This window comes from Thalassophryne amazonica, chromosome 22, assembly GCF_902500255.1.
Source record: "Thalassophryne amazonica chromosome 22, fThaAma1.1, whole genome shotgun sequence".
Taxonomy (NCBI): domain Eukaryota; kingdom Metazoa; phylum Chordata; class Actinopteri; order Batrachoidiformes; family Batrachoididae; genus Thalassophryne; species Thalassophryne amazonica.
This window is the reverse complement of record NC_047124.1, coordinates 17,456,232-17,484,200: the sequence shown is the minus strand read 5'-3', so window position 1 is coordinate 17,484,200 and position 27,969 is coordinate 17,456,232. Positions and strand designations below refer to the sequence as shown.

The 27,969-nt window shown below is 40.9% G+C and overlaps 1 protein-coding gene across 1 annotated transcript; it reads left to right on the top strand.

The window, feature by feature from the left end:
* Nucleotides 1–27,969, top strand: LOC117504201 (solute carrier organic anion transporter family member 1C1-like). Its single transcript, XM_034163592.1, has 15 exons — nucleotides 1–318; nucleotides 3,872–4,004; nucleotides 6,984–7,125; nucleotides 8,032–8,164; nucleotides 8,254–8,381; nucleotides 17,178–17,324; nucleotides 19,179–19,277; nucleotides 22,333–22,560; nucleotides 23,810–23,974; nucleotides 24,113–24,308; nucleotides 24,379–24,544; nucleotides 25,618–25,802; nucleotides 26,464–26,528; nucleotides 26,638–26,755; nucleotides 27,402–27,969. Exons 2-15 carry the CDS (start codon nucleotides 3,909–3,911, stop codon nucleotides 27,886–27,888), a joined length of 2,355 nt encoding a protein of 784 aa, XP_034019483.1. The 5' UTR covers nucleotides 1–318; nucleotides 3,872–3,908; the 3' UTR covers nucleotides 27,889–27,969.

Below are 27,969 nucleotides of genomic sequence, written 5' to 3'. Positions count from 1 at the left end.
GGAAAATTTAATTGCTTTTATAGACCAAAACAATGCTTTATCCTCTCTAAATGTAGCACAATTAGGTTTCTAGAGTTGTTCTCAAAAGACCTCCCTGAGTTTGGGTTGGACATCACCCAGGTAAAACCTGAGAGGGATTACTGGTGTTACATATTGTTGACTCTCTGGCTGTTTCTTTCTGCTACTTATACGTTCTGCCAGGTTTCCCAAGCGATTAATGGATTTACTCTGGGAAGCGATTTTCTGCCTTATGTGATCTTGACCTATACAGTTCCGGACATTTGCTGAGTTGAGAGGAAGTCAGCGGAGGCAACACAGGTAGTGTCCAGTTACCATTATTAAAAAGAACTTTATCCAGGTTTGCCAGCAGTATACCTCCTTTTAAACTAAAAATAAGTAAGTATGCTTTCAGTTTGCTTATGTACCCAACACATTACACTGAAAGCATACATACATACACACACACACACATATATATATATATATATATATCAGAATCTGAAAAGTTTTATTGCCATATGAGTGAACAAGTTCACAACATTAGCAAATTGCTGCGTACTTGGTGCTAACATAAAAAAATAGAGCAGTAAAACAAGTAATATATAATAAAACTTTACACTATAACAATGTTACAAAATGTACAGAATGTATGAGCTATGATAAATAAATGGTGATGATAAATGGTGATAAATGGTGGTGATAGCAACAATGTAGAGTTCTAAAGGTTCTTGTTGAGAAGGCTAACAGCAGAGGGGAAAAAACTGTAGCAGGAGGTTCTGGTCCGAAGGGACCGTAGCCTCCTGCCTGAGGGGAGGAGGTCAAAAAGGCTATATCCAGGGTGAGAAGGATGAGAAGGATCAGCTCTGATATATATATATATATATATATATATATATATATATATATATATATATATATATATATATATATATATATATATAATTTATTTATTTATATTGATAACTACACAGAAAATCAAAGTATACTTGGTGTAAACTGACAAATATGCAGAAAGGGCTATATATTTTGTGTGTACAGACAAATATAGTGGAAAGCCTAAATATGCTTGTCTTATACTGACTGTATACAGGAAAGTGTAATTACAGTGAGGAAAAGTATTTGAACACCCTGCGATTTTGCAAGTTCTCCCACTTAGAAATCATGGAGGGGTCAGAAATTTTCATCTTAGGTGCATGTCCACTGTGAGAGACATAATCTAAAAAAAAATCTGGAAATTACAATGTATGATTTTTTAAATAATTTATTTGTATGTTACTGCTCCAAATAAGTATTTGAACACCTGTGAAAATCAATGTTAATATTTGGTACAGTTGCCTTTGTTTGCAATTACAGAGGTCAAACGTTTCCTGTAGTTTTTCACCAGGTTTTCACACACTGCAGCAGGGATTTTCGTCCACTCCTCCATACAGATCTTCTCCAAATCTTTCAGGTTTGGAGTTTCAGCTCCCTCCAAAGATTTTCTATTGAGTTCAGGTCTGGAGACTGGCCAGGCCACTCCAGGACCTTGAAATGCTTCTTACGGAGCCCCTCCTTAGTTTCCCTGGCGTGTTTGGGGTAATTGTCATGCTGGAAGACCCAGCTATGACCCATCTTCAATGCTCTTACTGAGGGAAGGAAGTTGTTTGCCAAAATCTCGCAATACATGACCCCATCCATCCTCCCTTCAATACGGTGCAGTCGTCCTTTCCCCTTTGCAGAAGAGCACCCCCAGAGTATGATGTTTCCACCCACATGCATAACCGTTGGGATGTTTTTCTTGGGGTTGTTCTCATCCTCTAAACTTGGTAAGTGGAGTTGTTTCCAAAAAGCTCTATTCTGGTCTCATCTGACCACATGACCTTCTCCCATGTCTCCTCTGGATCATCCAGATGGTCACTGGTGAACTTCAAACGGGCCTGGACATGTGCTGGCTTGAGCAGGGGGACCTTGCTGCCCTGCAGGATTTTAAACCATGACAGCATCATGTGTTACTAATGTAATCTTTGTGACTGTGGTCCCAGCTCTCTTCAGGTCATTGACCAGGTCCTCCTGTGTAGTTCTGAGCTTTCTCAGACTCATCCTTACCCCACAAAGTGAGATCTTGCATGGAATCCCAGACCGAGGGAGATTGACAGTCATCTTGTGTTTCTTCCACTTTCTAATAAATAATCATAACAGTTGTTGTCTTCTACCAAGCTGCTTGCCTGTTGTCCTGTAGTCCATCCCAGCCTTGTGCAGGTCTACAGTTTTGTCCCTGGTGTCCTTAGACAGCTCTTTGGTCTTGGCTATGGTGGACCAGGTTGAAGTGTGATTGATTGAGTGTGTGAACAGGTGTCTTTTATACAGGTAACAAGTTCAAACAGCTGCAATTAATACAGGCAAAGAGTGCAGAATAAGAGGGCTTCTTAAAGAAAACTTAACAGGTCTGTGTGAGCCAGAATTCTTGCTGGTTGGTAGGGGGTCAAATACTTATTTGCAGCAGTAACATACAAATAAATTATTAAAAAATCATACATTGTGATTTCCGGATTTTTTTTTTAGATTATGTCTCTCACAGTGGACATGCACCTAAGATGAAAATTTCAGACCCCTCCATGATTTCTAAGTGGGAGAACTTGCAAAATCGCAGGGTGTTCAAATACTTATTTTCCTCACTGTATACTTTGGCAAGCTGATAACTATACTTGTAGTGGCTTTTACTAGTAGGTATAAGAACAAGAAGGCAATACATAAGCCAGTGGGTGCAAAAGTAGACTTTAAGGTCTAGAGGTTAGGACAGTAGGCTTGTAACTAGAAGATTCGTGGTTCAAATCCTGACTGGGAAACTCAGTGAAGTCCCTTGGTTAAGTGTACTTTCATAAACTAAAAATTGGAATATAAGTATGTGACTACTATAAGTTCACTTGCATGATAAAATAAACCTGTTTGTGTGCTCAGGCTTCACTACTTAAAGTTGGCAAGTTTAGTCCCAAGAAGTACTAAAATAGTACAGTTACAAGTATACTATAAGTTATGCTTGAGAAGTGTATTTTTTTTGGTAAGGGTAGTTCAAAAGATACATTTCCACCATTTGCAGTTCAGTCAGACTTTTTGACTAAGAATTTGAAGCCATAGAACCCATCACACCTGTAAAGCTTTGACACCTGATGTACTGATATAATGATAAATTTAAATATGATGACAACTTGAAAGGCTTTCAGAGAGTGTTAAGGTTTAAAAAGTGTTCTTGGATCAGTTCGCACATATTGTAGGTTTAAGAAGGTGGGCTGGGATCAGTTGTTAGTTTTACACAATTTGTGTAAACTAAACAGATTAGGGATCCATTCTGATAGGTTGTAGGTATAATATGCCTATGTACCATAACTTATCTGGGGTCAGTTCTTGCAGATTACATGCAAAATAAACTGATTTGTCAGATCTTACCAGTTGTAGGTATAGTAAACTTTCAAAAATTGTCTGGAATCAGTTAGTTATTACAGATTGCGGGTATAATACGTAAACTGATTTGGGGTCAGGTCTTACTTATAGACTAATATGGGACCAATCCTATGGTGTGTGGATATAATGTAGCCTACCCTCAAAATGTACTGTGATTCATTTACAAGTTTTTGAAATATCCAGCTGAATAAACAAGCAGAGCTAATTACAAAGCAGGCAAGTGTGAATTTTGGAAAATGCTAATTATATATAAATATTATTGAGAACACACATCTATGTTGATCAAAAAACTGATTGCAGTGTGTCTACTCTATCCTAGTAGTGTTTATATTGATATTACTGCTGTGATTGATTGTTGGTGTTGTTAGTCTTGTTCCATTCTGTGTCTTAGTCTTCTCTGTTGTGTCTCTGCTGTATATTTGGTTTCTTTCAGTGATCTGAGGACAGTTTAAAGAAACAGTCACTGTAGGATGGAATGCAACACTGATGATGGAGACAATATAACCAGCCAACAGGTTCTGTGTGTCCGTGACCGGACCACCAGGAAACGTGTCTCCACTCTGAAAGTAATGACTGAAACAGGAAGCAGAATTACAGCCAGAAATAACACACTGTTTAAAAAGCAACCATACCTTTGTCACGTTTTTCCTTTAAGTTGCCTCTCTCTATATATAGATAGATATTATATATATATATATATATATATATATATATATATATATATATTTATTTTTTTTTAAGAATCTTACAATAGGGTCTATTATGAAGACAGTTAGGGCTACAGCAACCTAATGTTTAAACCAAGTGACCTTCAGCTTCACCAAAATGACTGATGATCCTGCACACTTCTGGAATACACCTAAGTGAGTACCGCATTAGGTCCAAATTGGGTTGAAAATCAAATTCCTTGACCAATAATGTCAATTTTAGCAGTCAGTGTTTATTGCCATACAAAGTTTGGTAAAAGTCAGTAAAAGGATCTGGAAAAAGTAGACCAACAAACAGCTTCAGTAACTGACCTTTGGCAAAGTTGATCTTGTTGAGCAATTCTGGAATATACCTTCATATCTGTGCCAAGTTTGGTAGAAATCAGCAAAAGGACTTGGGAGGACAAGGCCAACAAACAGACGAGCAGACATGACTTTGGCCTCAATAGAATAGAAGCTTTAGAAGGGCCTGGGAAGAGCAAGCAAACCAAACAGACAAACAGACATACTTTGCTCACTGCAATTGCACAAGGTAGGAACACGACAGGAGCTGCTGAAAATGTGCACGTCATGCCACTTTTTTGACAAGGTTGCCTGAAAGTGTCAGCGATGGGCTAAATTTCCACTCTGGAACAGTATGTGATTTCTGTCAGACACTTTGTCATCAGTCCAAAGGTCACTGTCTGATTGCATCCCTGCAGCAAAGCACGATGCGACACGTTGCCGTCACACACAAAGTGAAGTGACCATTTGTCCAAAACTCAGTTCCATTCCAGGCTTTCACGCACCTTCATCACTCTGCAGAAATAAGATATTCCTCACAGAGCAAATGCCTAAAATAGCATCAATATAATTCATGCTTAGCCTATTTGGATCTGCATTATTGGTGAAATTTTATCTTCTTCAAAATAACTGTCAGAATATTAAAATGAAAATGCAATCACATGGTCTTTCAAGCTAGATCACACTGCGACCTACAGAGCACCTCAGTACTTTAATTTTTAATGGGATTTACTGTATATTAATAAAGCACAGAACAAAGTCAAAGTATGTACATCTGAATATGAGACTGAAAAAAAGGCTACAAAATTAGTTCAGCGATGTTATGATTTTTAGACAAGAATGAGACAGAATACAGCAGATAAACATGCTGAATCCAGTCTGTGTTTGGGATTTTGTTGTGTAAAGTTTTGTAAAACCTTCTTTTGTGTTCAACATTTAAACCCTGGTCCAATAAAATTTCGCAGATGCAATATATAACTGGGAGTGGTGGGCACAGCTAACCCAAAAGTTAGCTTTGATAACCGCTAACCTGTTTTCTAACTGAGAAATGCACTGTGGTAATGTTTAATTAATGAAAAGCTAAAAAATTTAGTTGAAGCTACCACTAATAGCTAACATTTATGATGTGAGCTTAGCTTTGGCTTAGGGATTTTTTTTTTAGCTCTAAAACTCTGCATAAACAGATCTAAAGAGCTGAAATTTTAATATGTTGCAGCATAAACATGGAGGTTCATGATTGAGCTATATATAAATAATTAAATGAACAAGTTAAATTTAACAGTAGCTAGTTTATTCACAGTATACAGAAAGTGCTAAACAAATAAATATAAAAAATCTATATGAAAAATAATTTCAGCAATCTCCTTAATGATACTTCGTCTGCACAATGTTTCGATTTTGCTTACGTGCTAACAGTAACATACATGTATGATTTCCGGGTTTACAGACATTTTCATCATTAAACTTTATTTTTTTAAAAGGTTAGCTGACTTAAAGTTAGCCAAACTAAACTTAATGGAAGCTGATTGGTGTGCTAATAGTTTCCACAGTTAGATGCCAAGCTAACCTGTCAATGACAAAGCTAGCTTTGCTAATTAGCTGTTAGGTGATTACGTCCGCCAGTGATAACTGGACATCCAGAAGTTTTTATTTGACCTCTGTTCATATAAAGTTTGAATATAAACAAGTCACTGATTAGAACTACTGTATACTATACAATTATAGACTTTTGATGAGGTGTACTCAAACCCCATCCTGACCAGGTCCGCATAATCACGGGTACACTGAAATCAAAAGTCTATAACTGCTTTATTATATGGTAAACAAGAAAACTCGGAGTTTGTCAAACATACTAAAACTGAAAAATCAATCTCAAGTTTCAACTCTTTATTATTACTGTCATACTGCACCAACTGACATCCCATTGATCGACTGGAGATGCCTGTTAAGTCCGTGAAGAAGAGTCATCAGGCTTGTTTTCTTATAAAGTTCACCATTCACCTGTCTAGCTTCCGCATAAAATCGACCGAGTACTCCGTCAAGCATCCATCTGTCATAAGTTTCAAAGTTGGGCGCATGTCCCTTTTCAGTGACGTACTTGCGAAACAGGGTGGCTGCTGACTGTGTATTTCTTTGCATCTTTATTGTGTAAAATTTGTTTTAAGTCAGCGTCGCTAACAGATGCAAACCTGTCTTCTGCCATCTTGTCAACAAACTGACAGCCAAAGTAGGCGTTGTATTGCGTTATCTGATTGGTCGTTATCGACAGAAGGCGTCGCTCGATTAGCTAGTGCTACGCTGCACGTGAGGTGTACTAGTTTCACACGCGTGGTCCACTCGACTCCACCATCGGTCAACTCAGCATGTGGTACAGCTCAGAAAGTGGCGAATGGGCCAATCAGAAGTTGGCAAAATCCCATACCATATAATAATGTATTTTATTGCGTGAGTCAAGTGTATATTTGACTGAGAACATCTTTCAGGGAAAAGCACAACTATCAGAGCATGAGTTTTCATTTTATGACAGTAACTTTATGTCTCTCCTTGTGTTTTCAGTTGTTCATTGTGGCCTTGTCCTTCGCTTACTTCTCTAAAGCACTGGCGGGAAGCTACATGAAGAGTTCCATCACTCAAATTGAGAGAAGGTTTGATCTCTCCAGTTCACACACTGGAGTCATTGACAGCGGCTTTGAGATCGGTACAGCTCCTTTGAGTAGATTGTGTGTAGTTTTTCAAATTTATTCCAGTTTCATTTGGCCCTTGGTTCCATGTTCAGTTAGCTTTAGATTTACATAGTTAGTGTTGTTAGGTAATATAGTACCCGTGGGCATGAAGACAGAAGGGCTACAGCAATCTGATATTTGACCCCAGTGACTTTGAACTTCACCCAAATATCTGATCTCTGGCTGACCTTCCCAAGACAATTCTGGTATCCATTTAAGTATGTGACACAGTTGGTCCAAAATGGGTTGAAACTCCTTGACTTTTTCCAAAATTAATTCTTTAAAGGCCGTTTTGGGGCCAACTTAATTTGACATACCCAACCCGATCTCACACCAACTTCATGATGGCGTTACAAAAAGTGATTTAATCTATTAGTTTGTGATACTGTCATGAAATGGAGTAGATTTTTATTGGGATGTCGCGAAAAAACTTTGTGACGCTATCGGGAAATTTGAGATGACATGGGATGGGGGCCGTTGGGATTATGGTTTGGGTTAGAGTTCAAATTAGTGAGCTAAGGGTGGTTTTTCAGGATCCCTTCACAAAATGTATTACATGTTAATCATGGTATCACGACATAAAAAAAAAGAAAAAAGAAAACGTGAGACTGGGCAGGACATACCACATTTGGTCAAAACCAACAAACGGGACCGAGTTGGAGTACAGAAAAACAGACATAACCTTGGCCCAGTGACTGACTTGTGACAAATTTGACTTTGCCAACCAATTACGGGACCAGCCTCCATATATATACCAAGTCTGGTGCAAGTTAAAATGAAAAAAACTTTTGACCCATTTTGACCATTGGCCTCAACACCAGTTATTGAGCTTTGGCAAATTTGACCGTTCCTGATTTTGCTTTCCTATTTCTTGGAGGTAGGCAACTTGCTGTTTCTTGTTGTGGTCAGCCACGTTGGAGCTAAGCTCCATCGACCCAGACTCATCGCTATGGGATGTTTCCTCATGGCTCTTGGGGCCTTTCTCACTGGCCTGCCGCACTTCTTCATGGGACGGTAAGCAAGTTAGCAAACTCATACAGCACATTAAAGCAAAAAACAGCTGTTGCGTATTTTCTTCAATGCGGCACCAACGGTTTCCACAGCTACAGGTACGGCACAGTCAGTCAGGTTTTGAACAATGACAGTGTGAATATCGCTGCCTGTGCAGATCCTTTGAAGCAACGTGACTTACTGGAAATCCATACTGAACATTCACCAGAAGACAACAAAGGTAAGACTAACAGCCAAACAAGAAACAAGAAGGGCATTCAGGGAGCATAACTCCACCATAGTCCAACAGTCTACTGTTTACTTACGTATCTACTGATGTGTGCCATTTCGATCTTTCGTTGTCAGGAGTTTATTCCTTTGATGTCCTCGCAAGCATTCTTGACTGCTGACCTCTGATTCTTATCACTCATCTTTGATTGCTGATCTTTGATTCTGACCTTTGATCCTGATCACTCATCTTTGACCCTGAATTTAGAGCTTGATTGCAAAACTTTGATCCTCATGTTCGCTAATCTTTTATCTTTGAAACATGCCAAAAGTTTACATTTTTTTGTCTTGCTGGCTGTATGTTTTTTTTACCATGTATTCAACATCAATAGAAACAGAACCATAGGACAGGTCCCCGCTTTCTTTGATCCTGATTGCTGAATTAGTCAGAATGTGAAGAATTAGGATCAAAGATAAAAGGCAGGATCAATGTTAAATGAAACATGACTGAAGATCAAAGGTCACCCTTGAAATGCACTAAAATTTAATAGGTTCTTCCCTCACCCAAGAGCTACCTGTCATTGAATTCAGTTAATGTTCTTTTGAGCTATCTTGCTGAAAAAAAATAAATAAATAGATGCACAGAAACATTTGTGGAGTAAAATTTGCTATGCTGGGACTACATTTGGTCTCACTTACTGTAGAGTCAAATCAACTCTATCATAGCTCTAATCATAAGATTAATTTTTACAATGACAGACATGTTTTTTCGCACCATGACACCTGTACTGTACAAAAATGCGTGCATACTTATACACCATATTATTTATAGTTTCATGTTTTTATTTAATACACACCACATCATGGCGATTTGTTTCCACAATGACATTAAACAGCAGAAATTTAAAAATTATTCTATAAAATAACTTTTAAAAAATATATTTGGTGTCATAAAACAATAAAAATATATACATTTCTTTGGGGATGAACACTTTTGCAAGGCACCATGTGGTTTTATATGATTGAGTTTTCATGTTAAAAATCACCCAAATCCTACACTTCTGTGTATTTGCATATAAAAATTAGTGTTTTACATGCAAAATTTCAAGCGTAGTTTCAGACGTTCACATCTGGACAGACAGTGATTACAGAAACACACCATTCAGATGTATCACCTCCACCGAGTCTGTGACTGAGTTTGCTGAAATAGAAGCAAACTGAGGGAACAAGGTTATATTAAAAAAAAGAAAAATACAGAGAAACTAATAATAAGTAGGACCTTCAAGTCTTACAAGACAAATAGTATAATACCTGTGGTAATGAATTTGGCTGCAGTGAGTATTTTGGTGTTGTTATCGAGTCAGACACTGATTGAATTTATTTTCTTCAACGTTTTTGTTGTTAAATTCTAATTATTTTCCTTTCATACATTAATTCTTTCAGCCACACAACACTGACCCATTCTGAAGCAAACAAATGCAGACAGAAATGTGACTGAATTAAAATCAGTTTACATTCAGTTATATATATTTATATAACGGCTGAGTGGATCCTTGTCATTTGATTTGTGCTTTGTATGTCACGTGACATGATTATTCATCCCATTTGTGTTGCATTGCATTTGTGTTGTGTCCCATTTGTTTTGTGTTGCGTGCAATTTGGTTCCATTTAGCTTGCAAATTTGGTTCCATAACTTTGGTACCATTGCACTCTGCGCGCGCGCGCACGCACACACACACACACACACACACACACACACACACACACACACACACACACACAGACAGAGCGCGTGCACGCACACACAAAACAAATCCACTGCGCTGTAAGCCATCTGGAGGCATGAAGAGCTTTTTAGGAGGTTGATAGAATGAAAAGCTCGACTAAGTTCTGACGTGATTTTTTTTTTTTTGCTGCACTGAGGAAGTACACAGTCTTTTTGTTTTGTTTTGGAAGCACATAAAGTTGGTGTACGGCATCGCGGACGACATCGTCAGAATTTTTTTGGATTCCTATTTAAAGTTCATGTTAAATTGTTGATGTCAGAGCAGCAGTGATGCACCAAAGCTGGACAAATTTCTGACGTGATTTTTCACTGGAGTGAGGAAGTACACAAACTCTTTTTCTTTTTTTTTTGGGAAGTACACAAAGTCAGTGCAGTGATGCACCTAAATGTAAGTCTCTTTTCTGCTGCTTAGAAATTAATATAATAACAAATGACAAAGATCTATTTTAGCCGTTCTATAAAACAAATAATGAATGTTTTTACATTCTTTCAATGGGTGCTGGAACATACCATTCAGCTCGGCTTCGCCTCATTGAATGTGTTATGGAGACTAGGATTTAAAGGACTGTATAGGGTTGGCTCGAGATGGTAATAAGCCTCTTTCACCCCCGGGGCGTCGGTCAGAGGACACAATAACAGGAGACAGTGGTTCAGTTTAGGCAGTTTACTGAACAGTTGCAGGCACAGGTGAGTTACAGGCATAAAGGGGTAAATGGGGAGGAGACGTGGGGGTATGTGTGTGGTTCTAAGAATACAAACAGAAAATAACAATAATGAGTATAACAGATTCTATAACTTCAGCCATATAATATGCAATGCTGTTGCATTTATACTCCCCAGGTTAACATAACATCAAGGTTGGGTAGGATTACTTTGAAATGTAATCCAAAAGTAATCAGATTGCAAGTAATCCAAACGTATGTACATACATACATGTAATCCACATGCATTTCTTCAAAGTAATCCTACCCAACCTTGCATAACATCTAATCAGAACTCAATAATCTAAACTAGTGAAATAGCTGAACAATAAACCCCAATCAACCATTTCAGCATCCTTACAAACTACATAATGATGTAAACAATAAACCATGGAGGAAAAGTGATCTCCACGTGGTGTGTGTTAACAAGCTTAATTGCACATCAAAGGATCTGCCGCAACGGACCTGTCAATCAAACACACCGTTCTAACAGCACTCACAAACGCATATTATCTCTAAACGGACCACACACATTACTGAACTGAAGAACACACTTACATTCAACAATGACGCACACTGGCACTGCACAATGAAAGAGTTTGGTGAAGAAATGAAGCTGACTTGTCTGTGGTTAACTTCTCCGGCTGCTGTTATCCCACAATGCAAACCATCGCTCTCTTAAGGTGGCACAGGTAAACATGGCACCTCCACTCTTAAGGTGGACTATTGAGGCACAACAAAAACATTGAGAGCTATATTCGCTCCAGAGAAAGGTGACAAAACTTTTAATCTCTCTCACTAAGCGGTGACGTTCACTGCAGTGCTGTCTTCCCCCTCACCAGCCGGGACACCTGGCAGAACAACCAGACTGGCAACTGGCCTTGTATAGTCACGATCTCCGATCTTCACATCCGCTGACCGGATATGACCATCAGCACTGGGGTGGACTCTTGTGACACATCCAATGGGCCACAAGGCCCGAGGAAGCTGTGGGTCCATCAGGAGCACAACCAAACCATCCATGAGGTCAGCTGGCGTAGAGTGCCATTTTGGACGAGTCTGCACGCTCGGCAGATAGTTCCACAGGAAGCTGGACCAGAAGCGGTCTGCCAACACTTGGGAATGTCTCCAGCTATGGCAGCTCAAGAGTTCAGTCTCGGGTAGACAATTTGGGGCAGGGATCCATCTAGCCGCACCATGAGAAGGACATTGGGGGTTCACTGGATCGAGGTTGGTGATGTTAGACAAGACATACCCTAATGGTTTTGAATTAAGAATGCCTTCCACTTCAAGCAGCACAGTTCGCAGTACTTCCTCTGGGACTGGCTGGGATACCACTTTAGTATACAGGGCTGTCTTTACGGAGCAGATCTCCCGTTCCCAGACTCCTCCAAAGTGAGGTGCCGTGGGAGGGTTGAAGTGAAAGCTGATCCTTTGTTTGGCAAGTTGCTGTTGTAGATCTGGGGACAGGGTAGCAAAGGCCTCTTGCAGCTCCCTTTCTCCTCTATGGAAATTTGTTCCCTGGTCAGAGTATAGCTCAGCTGGTGTCTCTTGGCGGGCGATGAATCGTCTCAGGGCCATCAAGAGCAAATCAGTATCGACTGTGTTCAGGAGAACTAAGTGGAGACCTCGGGTGGTGAGGCACTTAAATATTATGCCCCACCTCTTCTCCATGCACCTTCCAACTTTGACTTGAAATGGCCCAAAGCAATCCATCCCTGTTGAGAAGAAGGCTGGCTTGAAGAGGCGTAAGCAGGCAGGCAGCAGGTCTGCCATTTTGGGAACAGAAGGTCTGGCCTTCCATCGCCGACACTCAATGCAGGTGTGCTGGTAGCAGCGTACAGCTTCACGGCCCCACAAGATCCAGTACGAATGACGGATTTCAGCAAACACCCTCTCAGGTCCTGGATGATGCAGGCAAGTATCAAAGTCCTGAATTAGGAGCCTGGTAGAGGGGTGATGAGGGTCTAGCACAATGGGATGCACTGCTGTCTGCTCAAGGCCTACAGCCCGACGGAGTCTGCCACCGACACGGATAACGCCTTCTTGTTCATTCATCTCAGGTGACAAGGTGAGCAGTCGGCTGCTGGGTGAGACAGGTTTGCCTGCTTTAAGGAGCCGCAACTCATTTGGAAAACTCTCCTGCTGGGCTCGCTGGAGTATGAGGATCTCCGCCCTGCGGTAATCTTCAGCAGTACAGCTGTCAGTCTGACCTGCCACCCCTTGCAACTCCTGTACAGTAGCTTCTAGTAGTTCCTGCCAGGTAGTATGCTGCATCGGAGATGACGCCACAGAAGGTAGACTTCCGGTGTTCGGTGCCGTCATTGGAGGGCTCAATATTGGGCTTGACAAGCCATTTCTGTGGGGGTTGCAGGAGGAATGGGGGGCCCTGAGTCCATCTGTTGGGCTTCCTAAGGTCTTGCATGTCTTGCCTCTAGTAATGTCATCCGCAGGGTTCCTCGCTGAATCCACATAACGCCAGGCATTGGGGCTCGTTAGTTCTTGGATTTCTGCTACTCTGGTGCCAACAAAGATCTTGAAGCAACAGGACTCCAACTGCAGCCATGTCAGCACTGTTGTGGAGTCTGTCCACAGGATGGTCTGGTTCACTAATTAATGGTTAACTGGTTAACTGGTTAATAACTGGTTCACTAAACTAATTCATGCATTTATTTCCTCTAGGCTGGACTATTGTAATTCATTATTATCAGGTTGTCCTAAAAGTTCCCTGAAAAGCCTTCAGTTAATTCAAAATGCTGCAGCTAGAGTACTGACGGGGACTAGAAGGAGAGAGCATATTTCACCCATATTGGCCTCTCTTCATTGGCTTCCTGTTAATTCTAGAATAGAATTTAAAATTCTTCTTCTTACTTATAAGGTTTTGAATAATCAGGTCCCATATTATCTTAGGGACCTCATAGTACCATATCACCCCAATAGAGTGCTTTGCTCTCAGACTGCAGGCTTACTTGTAGTTCCTAGGGTTTTTAAGAGTAGAATGGGAGGCAGAGCCTTCAGCTTTCAGGCTCCTCTCCTGTGGAACCAGCTCCCAATTCGGATCAGGGAGACAGACACCCTCTCTACTTTTAAGATTAGGCTTAAAACTTTCCTTTTTGCGAAAGGTTATAGTTAGGGCTGGATCAGGTGACCCTGAACCATCCCTTAGTTATGCTGCTATAGACTTAGACTGCTGGAGGGTTCCCATGATGCACTGAGCGTTTCTTTCTCTTTTTGCTCTGTATGCACCACTCTGCATTTAATCATTAGTGATTGATCTCAGCTCTCTTCCACAGCATGCCTTTTTCCTGATTCTCTCCCCTCAGCCCCAACCAGTCCCAGCAGAAGACTGCCCCTCCCTGAGCCTGGTTCTGCTGTAGGATTCTTCCTGTTAAAAGGGAGTTTTTCCTTCCCACTGTCGCCAAGTGCTTGCTCACAGGGGGTCGTTTTGACCGTTGGGGTTTTTCTGTAATTATTGTATGGCTTTTCCCTTACAATATAAAGCGCCTTGGGGCAACTGTTTGTTGTGATTTGGTGCTATATAAATAAAATTGATTTGATTTGATTCACCTTCAGCGTAAGCTCCCTTTCCAAGAACTTAGCCAGCTGAGCTCCAGTGACCGCTCCACACAGCTGTAGTCTGGGCATAGAGAGAAGTCGCTTGGGTGCCACTCTGGACCTGGCCAGCAGGAAAGATAGATGAACTTGGCCTCAACCGTCTACAGTCCTTAGGTATTCCACAGAGCCATACGCTTGTTCAGATGCGTCTGTGAACACATGGACTTCACAGATCACGGAGGACTGATCCACCTCAGCAGGCACATATGCTTGTGGCAGGATGACTTGAGGCAGGAAATGTAGTTCTTCCTCCCATTTGTTCCAGGCTTGTAGAAGGTCTTGGGGGAGGAGAGGATCATCCCAGCCTCTGTTTTTCTCCCACAGGTGTCTGACTAACATTTTGGCTCGAGTGGTGTAGGGTATGATGAACCCCAAAGGGTCGTACTCACTCGCTAAGACCCGATAGACGATGCGCATTGTGGGAACATTGTACTCTATGGGTCGGTGCTTGTAGCTTATGACGTCAGTTTGACAGTGCCAGCTAAGTCCAAGTGTAGATTCGGGGGAATCAACTCTGTCTTGGGCGAGCCAGAGCTCAATGTTGTCTGACCTGGCCTCCTTGGGTAGGTGTTCGATGACACTTGGCATGTTACTTGCCCACTGGCGCAATGTAAATCCTCCAGATGCAAGAAGCTCCTGAAGTCTGCCTACTGGATGTCTGGCATCCTCGGGCTTAGGAAGCCTTTGCAGTAGGTTGTCTACATAGAAGCACCTGTCAATGAAAAACCTCACGGCATCTCCTGGCTGGCTGTGATCAGCTACGTGGCACTGCAGGGCAAACGTGGCACAGCATGGACTGCAGGTGGTGCAGAATGGTAGAACCTGCCACTCAAACACTGCTGGAAGGTCGTCTCGGGTTACATCACGCCACACAAACCACAGGAGGGCACAGTCTTCGGGAAGGAGGTGGACTTGGTGGAACATTGCCTTTATGTCGGCACTTAAGGCGACAGTGTGTTCCTGGAAATGCAGCAGCACTCCTAGAAGTGAAGCCCCAAGAGTGGGCCCAGGCAGCAACGACTCATTCAGGTTTTGGCCCCTGTACTGATAGGAGCAATTGAAGACAACCCGGTTCTTGTTGTGATTCACCATGTGGTGAGGGATGTACCACTCTTCTTCCTCTCAGTTGACCTCTTCAGGGTTTAACCTAGTGATGAAACCCGCATCCACTAACTTCTGGATCTCGGTGCTGTAGGCCTTAGCCCGTTCTGGATCTTTAGCCAACCGTCGTTCAGTACTCCGCAGACTCGGCATGACTGCTTCTTTGGTGGCATGAAGTAGAGGCATATCTACCTTGCGCAAAAGGGGGGTGGCATAGTACTGGACTCCTGCTATTTCTACATGAGTGGTCTTTGCTTCCAACAGAGCCACAGCTGCCTGGTCTTGCTTCGACCTGGTTATGACCTTGTCACTCTTGTGTAGGAGGGTGTCCAGCTGCCATAGCCTCTCAACGTGCTTAAAGAGCTCTGATACGTGTGGGGGAACAGATGTCACCAGACACTGCTGGGGGCGTAGAGGTTGCTGGACGGATCTTGCTGGTCCCTGAAGAGTCCAACCCAATCTGGTCTGAACAGCAGCGGACCCACCTGGAGGACCTAGTCTGACTGGCTCAGTGGAGGTGATCAGATGTGGGTGGTCAGAACTGATAAACACCAGGGGTCTGACCTTCTGAAAGGACTTGATAGGCAAGCCAACTAGGTGGGTGCACCTTTTCTGGAGAATCTCTACTGGGTAGGACTGGTCGGCTAGACCAAGGCGGGATGAGGTGAAGGCCTTGGATATGAGGAATCAGGTCTTAGGTTGATCAGCGGGAGAGTTGTGGAAAGACACGCTAGAGCCACGGAGGGTCTGGACATCCTGTCGGATGGTCCTCAGGGGCAGGTCTTCTTGGTTGCCTTGGAGGCCAAGCTCTTGAGCTGCTGCTGAGAGAAGCATAGTCCTTTCAGACCCGTCATCCAAGATGACGTAGGTATTTATTGTGCGACTTCCATGATGGAGGAGCACTCTGACAACCTTCAGTAGGACCCGGTGGTCTTCTGGTGGTCGGTGGACATAAAGGATCTCAGTGGTTGAACTCACTAGACAACTTTCTTCTTTGTTGTCCAGTCTCAATGATCTGTCAATGTATCAAAAGGGTGACATCACGTGCTGCTGTGCTAAATGAGGCTTCATTACATCACCATTTGTTTCTAAAAGAAATGTTTCAAAACTTTTCAGTCAATTCGTGCCTGCTAGTGTTGAAACATAATAAAACACAAGTGAAGGAAGGAGGATTGCAGTGTTTTGATTCCAAAAATATTTAAGGAGCAATGAAAAAAAAAGAAAAAGCTGCATTATTTATGGGTTTCTTGTTAGTTCTCTTTTGAATGGCTAATTGACTTGGATTTTGCCATTAAAATGAGCAGAAATTGATAACTGCTTAGACAGCAGTGGTCAATCAAAAAAAAAAAACTGTTGAATGCTGCCACCTGCTGGCCACTTCCAGAATGTGCTGCCATATCAAATTACTCATTTCATATATATAAAGGCTAGAGTCATGCAGGATCTGTACAAGCACTAGTGCATGTTGTTTGTGTCAAAGGTTGATGACAAAAATAAAGGTTCCATGTTTTAACAAAGAACAACTTGTAGATGTGTATAGAGACAAAAACTGATACAACTCTAAAGAAATATTTGTTTTTAAGGGTTTATGATTGTTTTTCTGCAGCTTGTGTCAAAGAGTCTGGTTCCCACATGTGGATGTACGTGTTCCTCGGGAATGCTCTGAGGGGGGTTGGAGAAACTCCAGTCACACCACTCGGCATCTCTTACATTGACGATTTTGCCAAAGCCAAAAATTCTCCATTCTATATTGGTAAGATGTCACTATTTTGAGTTTCATGACAACTCATTTTGTTTTATATTTATTTTATTATTTTACATACATCAAATAAATAGTTTTTCTTTCTACAAAAATTTAATGATTTAAATGTATTTCCCTTAATCTCGAACTGAAAGCCATTTTTTACTGTCATCTAAATTGCAAAATAAAAATATAAAACAAAAATAATAGTTTGCATAAATAATCATGACCTTCATTGAAGCACAAACACCTCATCAGTTTTACACTTATAAGTTACAGAGAGTGAAACCATTATTTTGAATTTTACATTTAGATTTTATGTGGAGATATTATACAGATTTTGCTCTAGTTTGAGATTAAAGAACAAAATTTTGTAAGGTTTGCCTTATTTTTTAACATTATAAAACAATACAAATATGTAAATGAGTGTGCATATAGATATATATTTAAAAATTTTATTTAACCTTTATTTAACCAGGTAAGTTATTAAGAAAATATTCTTATTTACAATAATGACCTGGTATAGCACAAACAGACTGACATACAAATATAGTTTGTATATTTTATGACACTTACCATATATATATGTCTTAAACATTTATTCCAAAGCAAGTAACACAATTCAAATACCTCTTCTTCTATGTACTTTTTATACTACAACAGTTTGCTTTCACATTTATTCAACAATTGTGGTTATTTATATCCTAGAGCATTGTTGTGGTTTATAATAGGAGTGTATTGGTACAGCTGGTTATTTGGTGTTATTAGTGTTGTGTGTTGGGGGGTTTGGCTGGACATTTGGGTGCTGTTTTCTTTTCTTTGCTCTCCAGGTGGTATGCAAACTGTTTTTTTCTGTGGAGAAGGTGCTGGTGGAAGAGTCCTTCACCCTCATCAGAACTATTGGCTGCACCTGTGGAGGATGTTCACGTGCAGGCCTAACAACTTGCAGCACCTGTGGATGATGCTCACGTGCAGACTTAAAGACTTTCAGCTGAAGCAGATAATGAGATGGCGTTCTGCATTTAAGCCATGAGTGATTTGAGCAGAATTGCCGGGAACTCGACCTTGTGACGTTCGGTTGTGAGACGCTGAGGACCGCGCCAGGGTTTGACACATCGTGCCTGTGAAGGAGGACGGGTGAGGGTCACATGCTGTCAACACACATCAGAGGTGATTATCGTCTGAATAATCGTTAATAGTAATTTGGCGTTTTGTTACGCAGTATATTTGAACATTGATGAGAATTGTGCAGTTTGCTTCTCACTGCCGTGGCGTACGGATTGATGATCCTCCACCTGTTGTGAGAAGCTGCTCATTTACATAAGGCTTAAATTCAGACCTGAATGTGTTGCTGATAGTGTGTGCCTCTGAAGGATATTTGTTGTAGCTCTGTTGACTTACCTCACCTTTTCCGTCCTTCACAGAGACAGTTTGTCGTATTCACCTGGGGGGTGTTCGGCGGTGAATCTGAGTCCAGAAGTCCAGGAAGTCAAATTATACAGCTGTTTCAACAGTGGTGGAAAAACCATTTACACTTATGTTTACAATTACAAAAACTGAATAATTACCCCCATTGAAGAAGTTATGTAATTACCAGTACCGGGCTTTGATCCATTTGGGCGCTGGAGAGCGTGCCGTCCTTCACCTTGCCAAGACAGCTGACTATTTATGTTCTACACAGATTATTGCACATGAGGGGGAATAAATTTGTTTCTTGGAACCGCTTTCTGGTTATTTAGCGCTGGGCCATTGTCAGATGCTGGTTCAGTTCTCTGACCCGCGTCAGCACATAACAGTTATTACAGAATTGTGTCACAAAATCATCTTAAAAAGCTAATTTTCTGTTGCTTATTTTGTCATTGGCAGCTTGTCTACAGACCATTACTCTCCTGGGCCCCATGTGTGGTTTCCTTTTGGGTTCCTATTGTGCCAAACTCTACGTTGACATTGGGTATGTTGATCTGGGTAAGTGCACTTACTGGTTTGCTGACATGATTTGAATCTTAAACCAATTTAAGTGTTCTTTTTGGGGTATAAATGTGCATTTTTGACTGGACAGAAAAGGCAACTTTAGCTACCGCTCTAATTCCACCTTATTTCAACTACACAAGCTGCTTGTGGGCCTGAGGTCTGACACACTACCATAAAAATAGGCCTGTCAGGATGTATTAGTCAGGACATCCCGAAGTGTCCCAATGAGGATTCATCTCAACTCGAGTGTCTAAATGTTGCTCTTGCACAGTCTCAGGTCAACCTACTGAATTATTTCAAATCAATAATTAATTGTTTCACGAACTACGTAAAACAGTAAACAGTGTTACATCTCTGATATTTAAAGGACAACTTTAAAGGAAAATCATATTAAAACACTGTTGGCAATCAAGTGTCTGAGTGTTGTTTTTGTTGTTTGAGGAAAAATCTCTTCTTTTTAAATAATTTATTGAAATGTAACTACATGGGCATCAATCAATTGGGCAACTGAATCTGCAATTTTGTGAATCTTAAAACTGCATACTGTAGTTACTAATGCATGCTTGTATTTTGTGATTACTTACAATATATATTACTAATTACGCTCAACAAAAATATAAACGCAACACTTTTGGTTTTGCTCCCATTTTGTATGAGATGAACTCAAAGATCTAAAACTTTTTCCACATACACAATATCACCATTTCCCTCAAATATTGTTCACAAACCAGTCTAAATCTGTGATAGTGAGCACTTCTCCTTTGCTGAGATAATCCATCCCACCTCACAGGTGTGCCATATCAAGATGCTGATTAGACACCATGATTAGTGCACAGGTGTGCCTTAGACTGCCCACAATAAAAGGCCACTCTGAAAGGTGCAGTTTTGTTTTATTGGGGGGGGGGATACCAGTCAGTATCTGGTGTGACCAGCATTTGCCTCATGCAGTGCAACACATCTCCTTCGCATAGAGTTGACCAGGTTGTCAATTGTGGCCTGTGGAATGTTGGTCCACTCCTCTTCAATGGCTGTGCGAAGTTGTGGGATATTGGCAGGAACTGGTACACGCTGTCGTATACGCCGGTCCAGAGCATCCCAAACATGCTCAATGGGTGACATGTCCGGTGAGTATGCCGGCCATGCAAGAACTGGGAAATTTTCAGCTTCCAAGAATTGTGTACAGATCCTTACAACATGGGGCCGTGCATTATCCTGCTGCAACATGAGGTGATGTTCTTGGATGTATGGCACAACAATGGGCCTCAGGATCTCGTCACGGTATCTCTGTGCATTCAAAATGCCATCAATAAAATGCACCTGTGTTCTTCGTCCATAACAGACGTCTGCTCATACCATAACCCCACCACCACCATGGGCCACTCGATCCACAACATTGACATCAGAAAACTGCTCACCCACACGACGCCACACATGCTGTCTGCCATCTGCCCTGAACAGTGTGAACCGGGATTCATCCGTGAAGAGAACACCTCTCGAATGTGCCAAACGCCAGCGAATGTGAGCATTTGCCCACTCAAGTCGGTTACGACGACAAACTGGAGTCAGGTCGAGACCCCGATGAGGACGACGAGCATGCAGATGAGCTTCCCTGAGACGGTTTCTGACAGTTTGTGCAGAAATTCTTTGGTTATGCAAACGATTGTTCCAGCAGCTGTCCGAGTGGCTGGTCTCAGACGATCTTGGAGGTGAACATGCTGGATGTGGAGGTCCTGGGCTGGTGTGGTTACACGTGGTCTGCGGTTGTGAGGCTGGTTGGATGTACTGCCAAATTCTCTGAAACGCCTTTGGAGACGGCTTATGGTAGAGAAATGAACATTCAATACACGAGCAACAGCTCTGGTTGACATTCCTGCTGTCAGCATGCCAATTGCACGCTCCCTCAAATCTTGCGACATCTGTGGCATTGTGCTGTGTGATAAAACTGCACCTTTCAGAGTGGCCTTTTATTGTGGACAGTCTAAGGCACACCTGTACACTAATCATGGTGTCTAATCAGCATCTTGATATGGCACACCTGTGAGGTGGGATGGATTATCTCAGCAAAGGAGAAGTGCTCACTATCACAGATTTCGACTGGTTTGTGAACAATATTTGAGGAAAATGGTGATATTGTGTATGTGGAAAAAGTTTTAGATCTTTGAGTTCATCTCATACAAAATGGGAGCAAAACCAAAAGTGTTGCATTTATATTTTTGTTGAGTGTATATGTATTGTACATTAGAAAAAAGAGAATTGCTGGACCAACCTGATAATTAAATTAATTGCATTCAAATGAAGGAGGTTGATCCAAATGAACTTATTAACTTATATTCATATCAATTTTCATAGTATTATTTGACAAACATTTATTTTTGTATTTACTTGTTCCAATACTCCTTCGCGGTGCTTGGGCCAATTGCCATCAAACTTGCTGTGTGCATATAGGTTGACCCCAGAATTGCCTTTAAAGGGTTTGTTTAGGCAATGGTCAAGGTCATTTGGGTCCAAGGTCAAAATTTTGGTTTGTATATCTCTCTGTTCCCCTAATCCTCCCAGGCCCTTTGGGCGATTTCCTGATATGTGGATAACAGTCAACATCATAATTGCCATTCAATGGTTTGCTTGGGGAAAAGTCAAGGTCAAAAATATATAAAACTTGGCAGACACTATATATCTAAATGGGTTCTGGAATTAGCCAGGCAAGGTCAAATTTGCCAAAGGTTAATAATTTTTGCCAGTTTCTGTCAAAGTTGGTATGTAAATAAAGGTTGACCCTGAAATTACTGTTAAAAAATTTATATTGGCAAAGATCAAGATCAAGTAATTTGATATTCAACTTGATTTTTGGACCAAATGTAACACAGAACCATAGATGGATTCCAGAATTGCTCTGGCAAGATCAACAAGAGTTCAATCAAGGTCACTAAGATCAATAACATCTCTTCATGCCCATGGATAACAATTTTGTAGTTTTTCAAGTGATTTCTTGCATGTGACACAATGATTTAAAGCTGCCTTGTTTCTACAAATCAGATGCTTTTCCCTGCAGACAGCGTGGCCATTTCTCCTAAAGACTCCCGCTGGGTCGGTGCTTGGTGGATGGGCTTCCTGGTGTCCTCTGTCCTCCTCCTCCTTTCCAGCATTCCCTTCTGGTTCCTGCCCCACTCGCTGCTAAAACAGGGGGCAAACCAGGACAAGCAATCCTGCGAGACCCTGGACACCCCAGCGGACGCCCCCAACAACATTAACAGTGTCAAGCTCAGTGACATCGCGAAAGGTAGCTACAGTCCTCTTCCACAGTTGAGTGAGATTACTTTGAAATGTCATTAGTTACTGAATACACATTATAGTAGAGTCGGAATATGTGTGGATTACTTACAACATGATAGGAATACATTTGAATTATGTACTTTAAAATCAATTCTTGAAAATGGTGCACTTCATACTAAAAATGGACGCAACCATTCAGTAACTGATTACATATCGAAGTAATCTTTCCTAACTCTGTCCTCTTCTTGGTCTAATGAAAGAATATTAAAGGAGGACATGGAGTAAAATATCAAACTCACTGTGTTATCAGCTATTAAAATCAGTATTTCTTAGTATTATAAGTACATTTAATAGCCGGTTGTAGTAATGCATTCCAGGTAGTTTGCGACATAGTTTGCGACATAGTTGGCTCTACGGTGGGACCTGTAGTACACAGCGTACATCCTTCAGTATGTTCGCTCATTCGTCTGAAGTTTTTCCACAATGGGTGCTATGTTGATGATCTTTAGTCCATGGTCCACAAGTGTATTTGGGACGTGTCCAAATCTACTTTATTTACACAGTACATGCTTTGAGCACAGAATGATGTGGACACGAAAGACTTGTATTCATTCTCTAAATTAATCATGGATGTGGTTTGGGACATAATTCCCCAAACTTTTGTATCAAGCTAGTCCTCAGTTCAAGAAAATATTGAACAAATTTCAGTTCAATATACACTCAACAAAAATATAAACGCAACACTTTTGGTTTTGCTCCCATTTTGTATGAGATGAACTCAAAGATCTAAAACTTTTTCCACATACACAATATCACCATTTCCCTCAAATATTGTTCACAAACCAGTCTAAATCTGTGATAGTGAGCACTTCTCCTTTGCTGAGATAATCCATCCCACCTCACAGGTGTGCCATATCAAGATGCTGATTAGACACCATGATTAGTGCATGATTATATTTTTGTTGAGTGTACATTTGAACCAATTTTTTTTTCCTATTTTATATATTTTCTGATATTAAGAACCAGCCTTATGACATCATAAACGTTTCTACAAACAACATACTACACAAACACTTGTGCATCGTTCTACTGCATGTTCTAGTTTTAAACATGCAGTTATGAAGGTTGCATTTGGCTTATTAAAATTGCAGAGGTTTTAAATTCTCTTTAAATGTGCTTAATTTGTGTTTCAGAGTCCGTAGCTAGTTTTGTGCAAGCGCCACTTTGTTGTGTTTTCATTTGAGGTGTTTCCACAGGGTTTCTTCCCTCACTGAAGCGTTTGCTGGGAACTCCAACCTACTTTTTGCTCCTTTGTGGGAGCATCCTAAAGTTCAACTCCTTGATCGGCCTGTTCACCTTCAAGGCTAAATACATGGAGCAACAGTTTGGACAGTCAGCATCTCGAGCCAACTTCCTCATTGGTAAAGACTCAATATTTATGTGACTTCATGCCAAAAAGGTGACTCAAGCAACACAATCCAAAGTCCAAATGAATTGTTGCTACATTGTCCGAGAAGATGGTTGCGAGGTTCGTCCTAAATCTTGTGCTCGTCTTCCAGGTGTGTTGAACTTGCCAGTGGTTGCGGTGGGGATCTTCCTGGGAGGGCTGCTGATGAAGAGGTACAAGCTGAGCGTGGTGTCTGGAGCGCAGCTTTCCTTCGCCACATCCTTCATGTCGTACCTCCTTTTGCTGCTGCAGTTTAGCACTAAGTGTGGCAACATTCCTGTCGCCGGGCTCACTGTGTCATACAACGGGTTAGTGTTGCATTGTCAGAGAGTCCCAAACTCTTTTAATAGTCAAATACCAATGATTTGTGTCATGCAGGGCGAAGAATGTGTCATACGACATCAACACGATCATCTCAGAGTGTAACAGTGACTGCTCGTGCTCCGTAGATGAATGGGATCCCGTATGTGCAGAAAGCGGCATCACCTACGTTTCCCCGTGTATGGCCGGATGTCTCAACTCCACTGGATACGGCAAGAACACAGTACGGTTGCACATGACCACGCATGAAGTTGCAAACTATTCGCGCACACGGGGCACAATTTTCAGTCAGGCACTATGCCGAGTAAAATCGACTTCATAGTACCACATCAGTTTTGGGGTTTGGTACCATTTGTTTCTCAGCAGTCCTAGGCCGTGAGGCAATAATAACAATAATACTAATACTACTAATAATAATAATTCATTCAAATGACTCACATTGTTTTTATAGTGTTTCCAACTTGTGGTCCAGGAATCCATGTTCATCTGTGTCAAATAACATCCTATATGTTGCCTTTTATATATATATATATATATATATAAATTTATTTAAAAGCCCTTTTGGCACACACCACAAGCTGAGGGCTTCTTGCAAAAGTCCACTCTTCTCCATCCATCCAGTCGTGTCTTTCTGACGTATCCTGTTGTTCATGCTGTTCCATATAACATCCAATATGTTGTCTAGTGCACGTTTATTTGTCCATCTTGAATATTTTTTTTTTATTTTTATTTGTTTATTTACTTTTTATACAGGTTCTTTCAGCACATACCACAAGCTGAGGACTTAATGCAAAAATACACTGTTAACTTCTCCATCCATGTCCATCTGACATTTTCTGTTGTCCAAACTGCATTGGATAACATCCAGTATGTTGTCTGTCACATGTTTATTTTGACCATCTTTCTTATTTTTGGAATTTAAAAGTACTTATGTTACGTAACAGCACATGCTGTGGTATGCACATGTGCTAGACTGAGCTCCATTGTTAAACTCACCTTCTGTGTAAAAAGTGAGTTCTGCATACAGAAAAAAAGTGTGACTTTTCCTGTTTTTGACACTATCTCACAGAACTCCAAGCTAGATGACACTGGTGATCTTCATACTCTGTTATGTCAAGTTCATAGACTGATACATATCTGTACAAGTGAGAACGGACTTAACTTCCAACATTTCTTTCTGCAGGACCTAAAACAAATTGAACTTTCAAAGACATTCTGAACATCAGTGTTTGATTATAATCAAAGGCTTTTATTTCCAGTGACTCACCTTGTGCATTATCTTTTATAATGTACCAGTTGTTCCACAACTGCAGCTGTGTGTCCGCCCCATTCCCAGCAGAGAGCAGCCCTTCTGTCAGGCTGGGTCAGTGTTCCCACGCCAAGGAGTGTGGTCGCAGTTTCAAGTCCTACATGGCTGTATCTGTCCTCAGCTCCTTTATCAACGGCCTAGGATTGACGCCTGGATACATGGTCATCATCCGGTCTGTAAACCAGAGAAAATAATGGGATGGTGTAGGATTTAGTGTGGATCTAGCTAAACGCTGGCATCCAGTGGAACAAAATGTGTTTTGTAGGGTACTCAGAGTTCACAGACCACCAACCAAAGCCTACACATTCATAGGTAGTATCACTATGAATACACATGAATTATTTCTTCCACAAAGATACATCTATAGATATTGAAAATGCCCGACAGTGGTCCCTTAACCCCCTTAAACAACATTAAGCTGGGTTCCATAACATTTTATGAAGATTTCTGTCATATAGTGGTTTTTGTCAAACCAATTACATTTTGGGATCTGTTTTGCTATGTTAAAGAAAGAGGAAAAAAAAAAACATAATCCACAATATCAATGTTTTTTGGGGGTTATTGCTCTTGATACAGTAAGATTGTTCCATCAGTTTTTGTGTGGACTTACTCAAGCGTTTTGATGAAGACTCGAAGAAAGAAAATGGGACAAAGTCCACCTAAATATTTTACCCTTCACAAAGTTAATAACGAACAACCACTAAACTCAGTGAAGGCTTTTTATTTCTTACTGTATATTTAATTTTTTGTATTTGCAGTGATCTCTAAAGTTTAAATTCTACTTTCGAAAGGTGGCTCATGTTAGTTTGTGCTGTTTTTTTTTTTTATCACAGATGCATCTCAGCAGACCTCAAATCTCTTGCACTGGGCATCCACACCCTAGCAGTTAGGACTCTTGGTAAGCCTATTTATTTTTTCATACACGGCGGCAATAATTGATCTGGCTACATCAGGCTCAGAATTTATGTTTTAAGTGTACGTATCACTGATGATGTTTCATTCTGTAGGGGGAATTCCTGCACCAGTATACTTTGGAGCCCTGATTGACTCAACTTGCTTGAGGTGGTCTGTCAAGCATTGTGGGAGCAGAGGAGTGTGCCGAATTTATGACTCAGATATGTACAGGTAACCAAGACTACACGTGCAAATAGATACATATGTGCATGTTTATATAAGTTTTCTGCAGATTGAGTGGGCCATTAAGACCTTCCAGTGATAGTTATTAATTCATAAATACCAGCTGCACACACTGGTTTAAACATATAAACCAGATAATGGCTGGTTAGATAGATAGATAGATAGACCAGTACATTACAAAAGTGTTTTGCTAATTTACTTTAAAGTTATTGCAAAACAAGTCAATACAAGTATGCATAACCTTTAATGCTAGAGCTCATGGTGAAATTCTATTGTACCTACATTAATGATAAATGTCCACCAGGTAGAGATATTGCTTCATTTTAAGAACCTCAAATACAGATGGTTGTGGGCCACACCGATGAACTTGTTGCTTATAGGTGTAAATAAGATGGCTAAATCATCACTTTTATATTCTATATTTTTAGTCAAGTCAGGGGATGTATACTTTAACATTTCCTTGTCAATCAGAGTCATATTTAAGAAAAAATGCCTAGTTTGTCTCAGGTCAAAATACAAATACAGTTGTAGGAATGGACATTGTAACCCAAGAGCTGCCTATTTTATGATTATGAGATTAAATGTAATTATTTTTTATCATGTACTTCATACAATTCCTTCCACCAATTTGCAGGTTCGTCTTCTTGGGTCTTATCTCATGTCTCAGTGGTTCCTCCTACTTCTTCATGATTGTCGTCATCGTCCTTCTCAGAAAACAGTTCAGAAAGCCAGAGCTGGAAATGGAGACACAGGAACCAGAGGATTCAAAAGTAATTGAACTCCATACAACTTCATTCCAGCCCGTGCAAAGACCTGAACTGCCTCATACCCTCAGTGTTCAGGTAATGATGGCGACAAAAGTGGAAGAAGGCATGGAGGTTCAGCTCACCCAAGAAGGCAACACCTTTCACATCCATCAAGACGAGAAGCTGAACCCAAAATATCTTACAGAATCCACTGTTGAGTTCAGTATATCTCAGAGTGAGGTAGCAAAGATAGAGATAGATGAAGTGAAGTCAGAAGAACGAAGAGAAGAGGAAGAACAAAGAGAAGAGGAAGAAGTTAACAAGGAGACCAAGGAAGATGAGACACTGAACCATCACACAAATGGACTAAACTAAACTGGTTTCAACTATAGCATAAAGCAAGGCCAACTGGGGACATGCTAGCCATGTTGCTCACTTTGCCCAAAATTCAGAATT

What these genes read in the sequence shown, in the direction of transcription:
- LOC117504201 (XM_034163592.1), top strand. Translation starts at nt 3,909, where the DNA reads ATGGAATGCAACACTGATGATGGAGACAATATAACCAGCCAACAGGTT. An exon ending in TCGAGCCAACTTCCTCATTG is followed by an intron (nt 23,975 to 24,112) that starts GTAAAGACTCAA and finishes CTCGTCTTCCAG; the next exon opens with GTGTGTTGAACTTGCCAGTG. An exon ending in CTCACTGTGTCATACAACGG is followed by an intron (nt 24,309 to 24,378) that starts GTTAGTGTTGCA and finishes TGTGTCATGCAG; the next exon opens with GGCGAAGAATGTGTCATACG.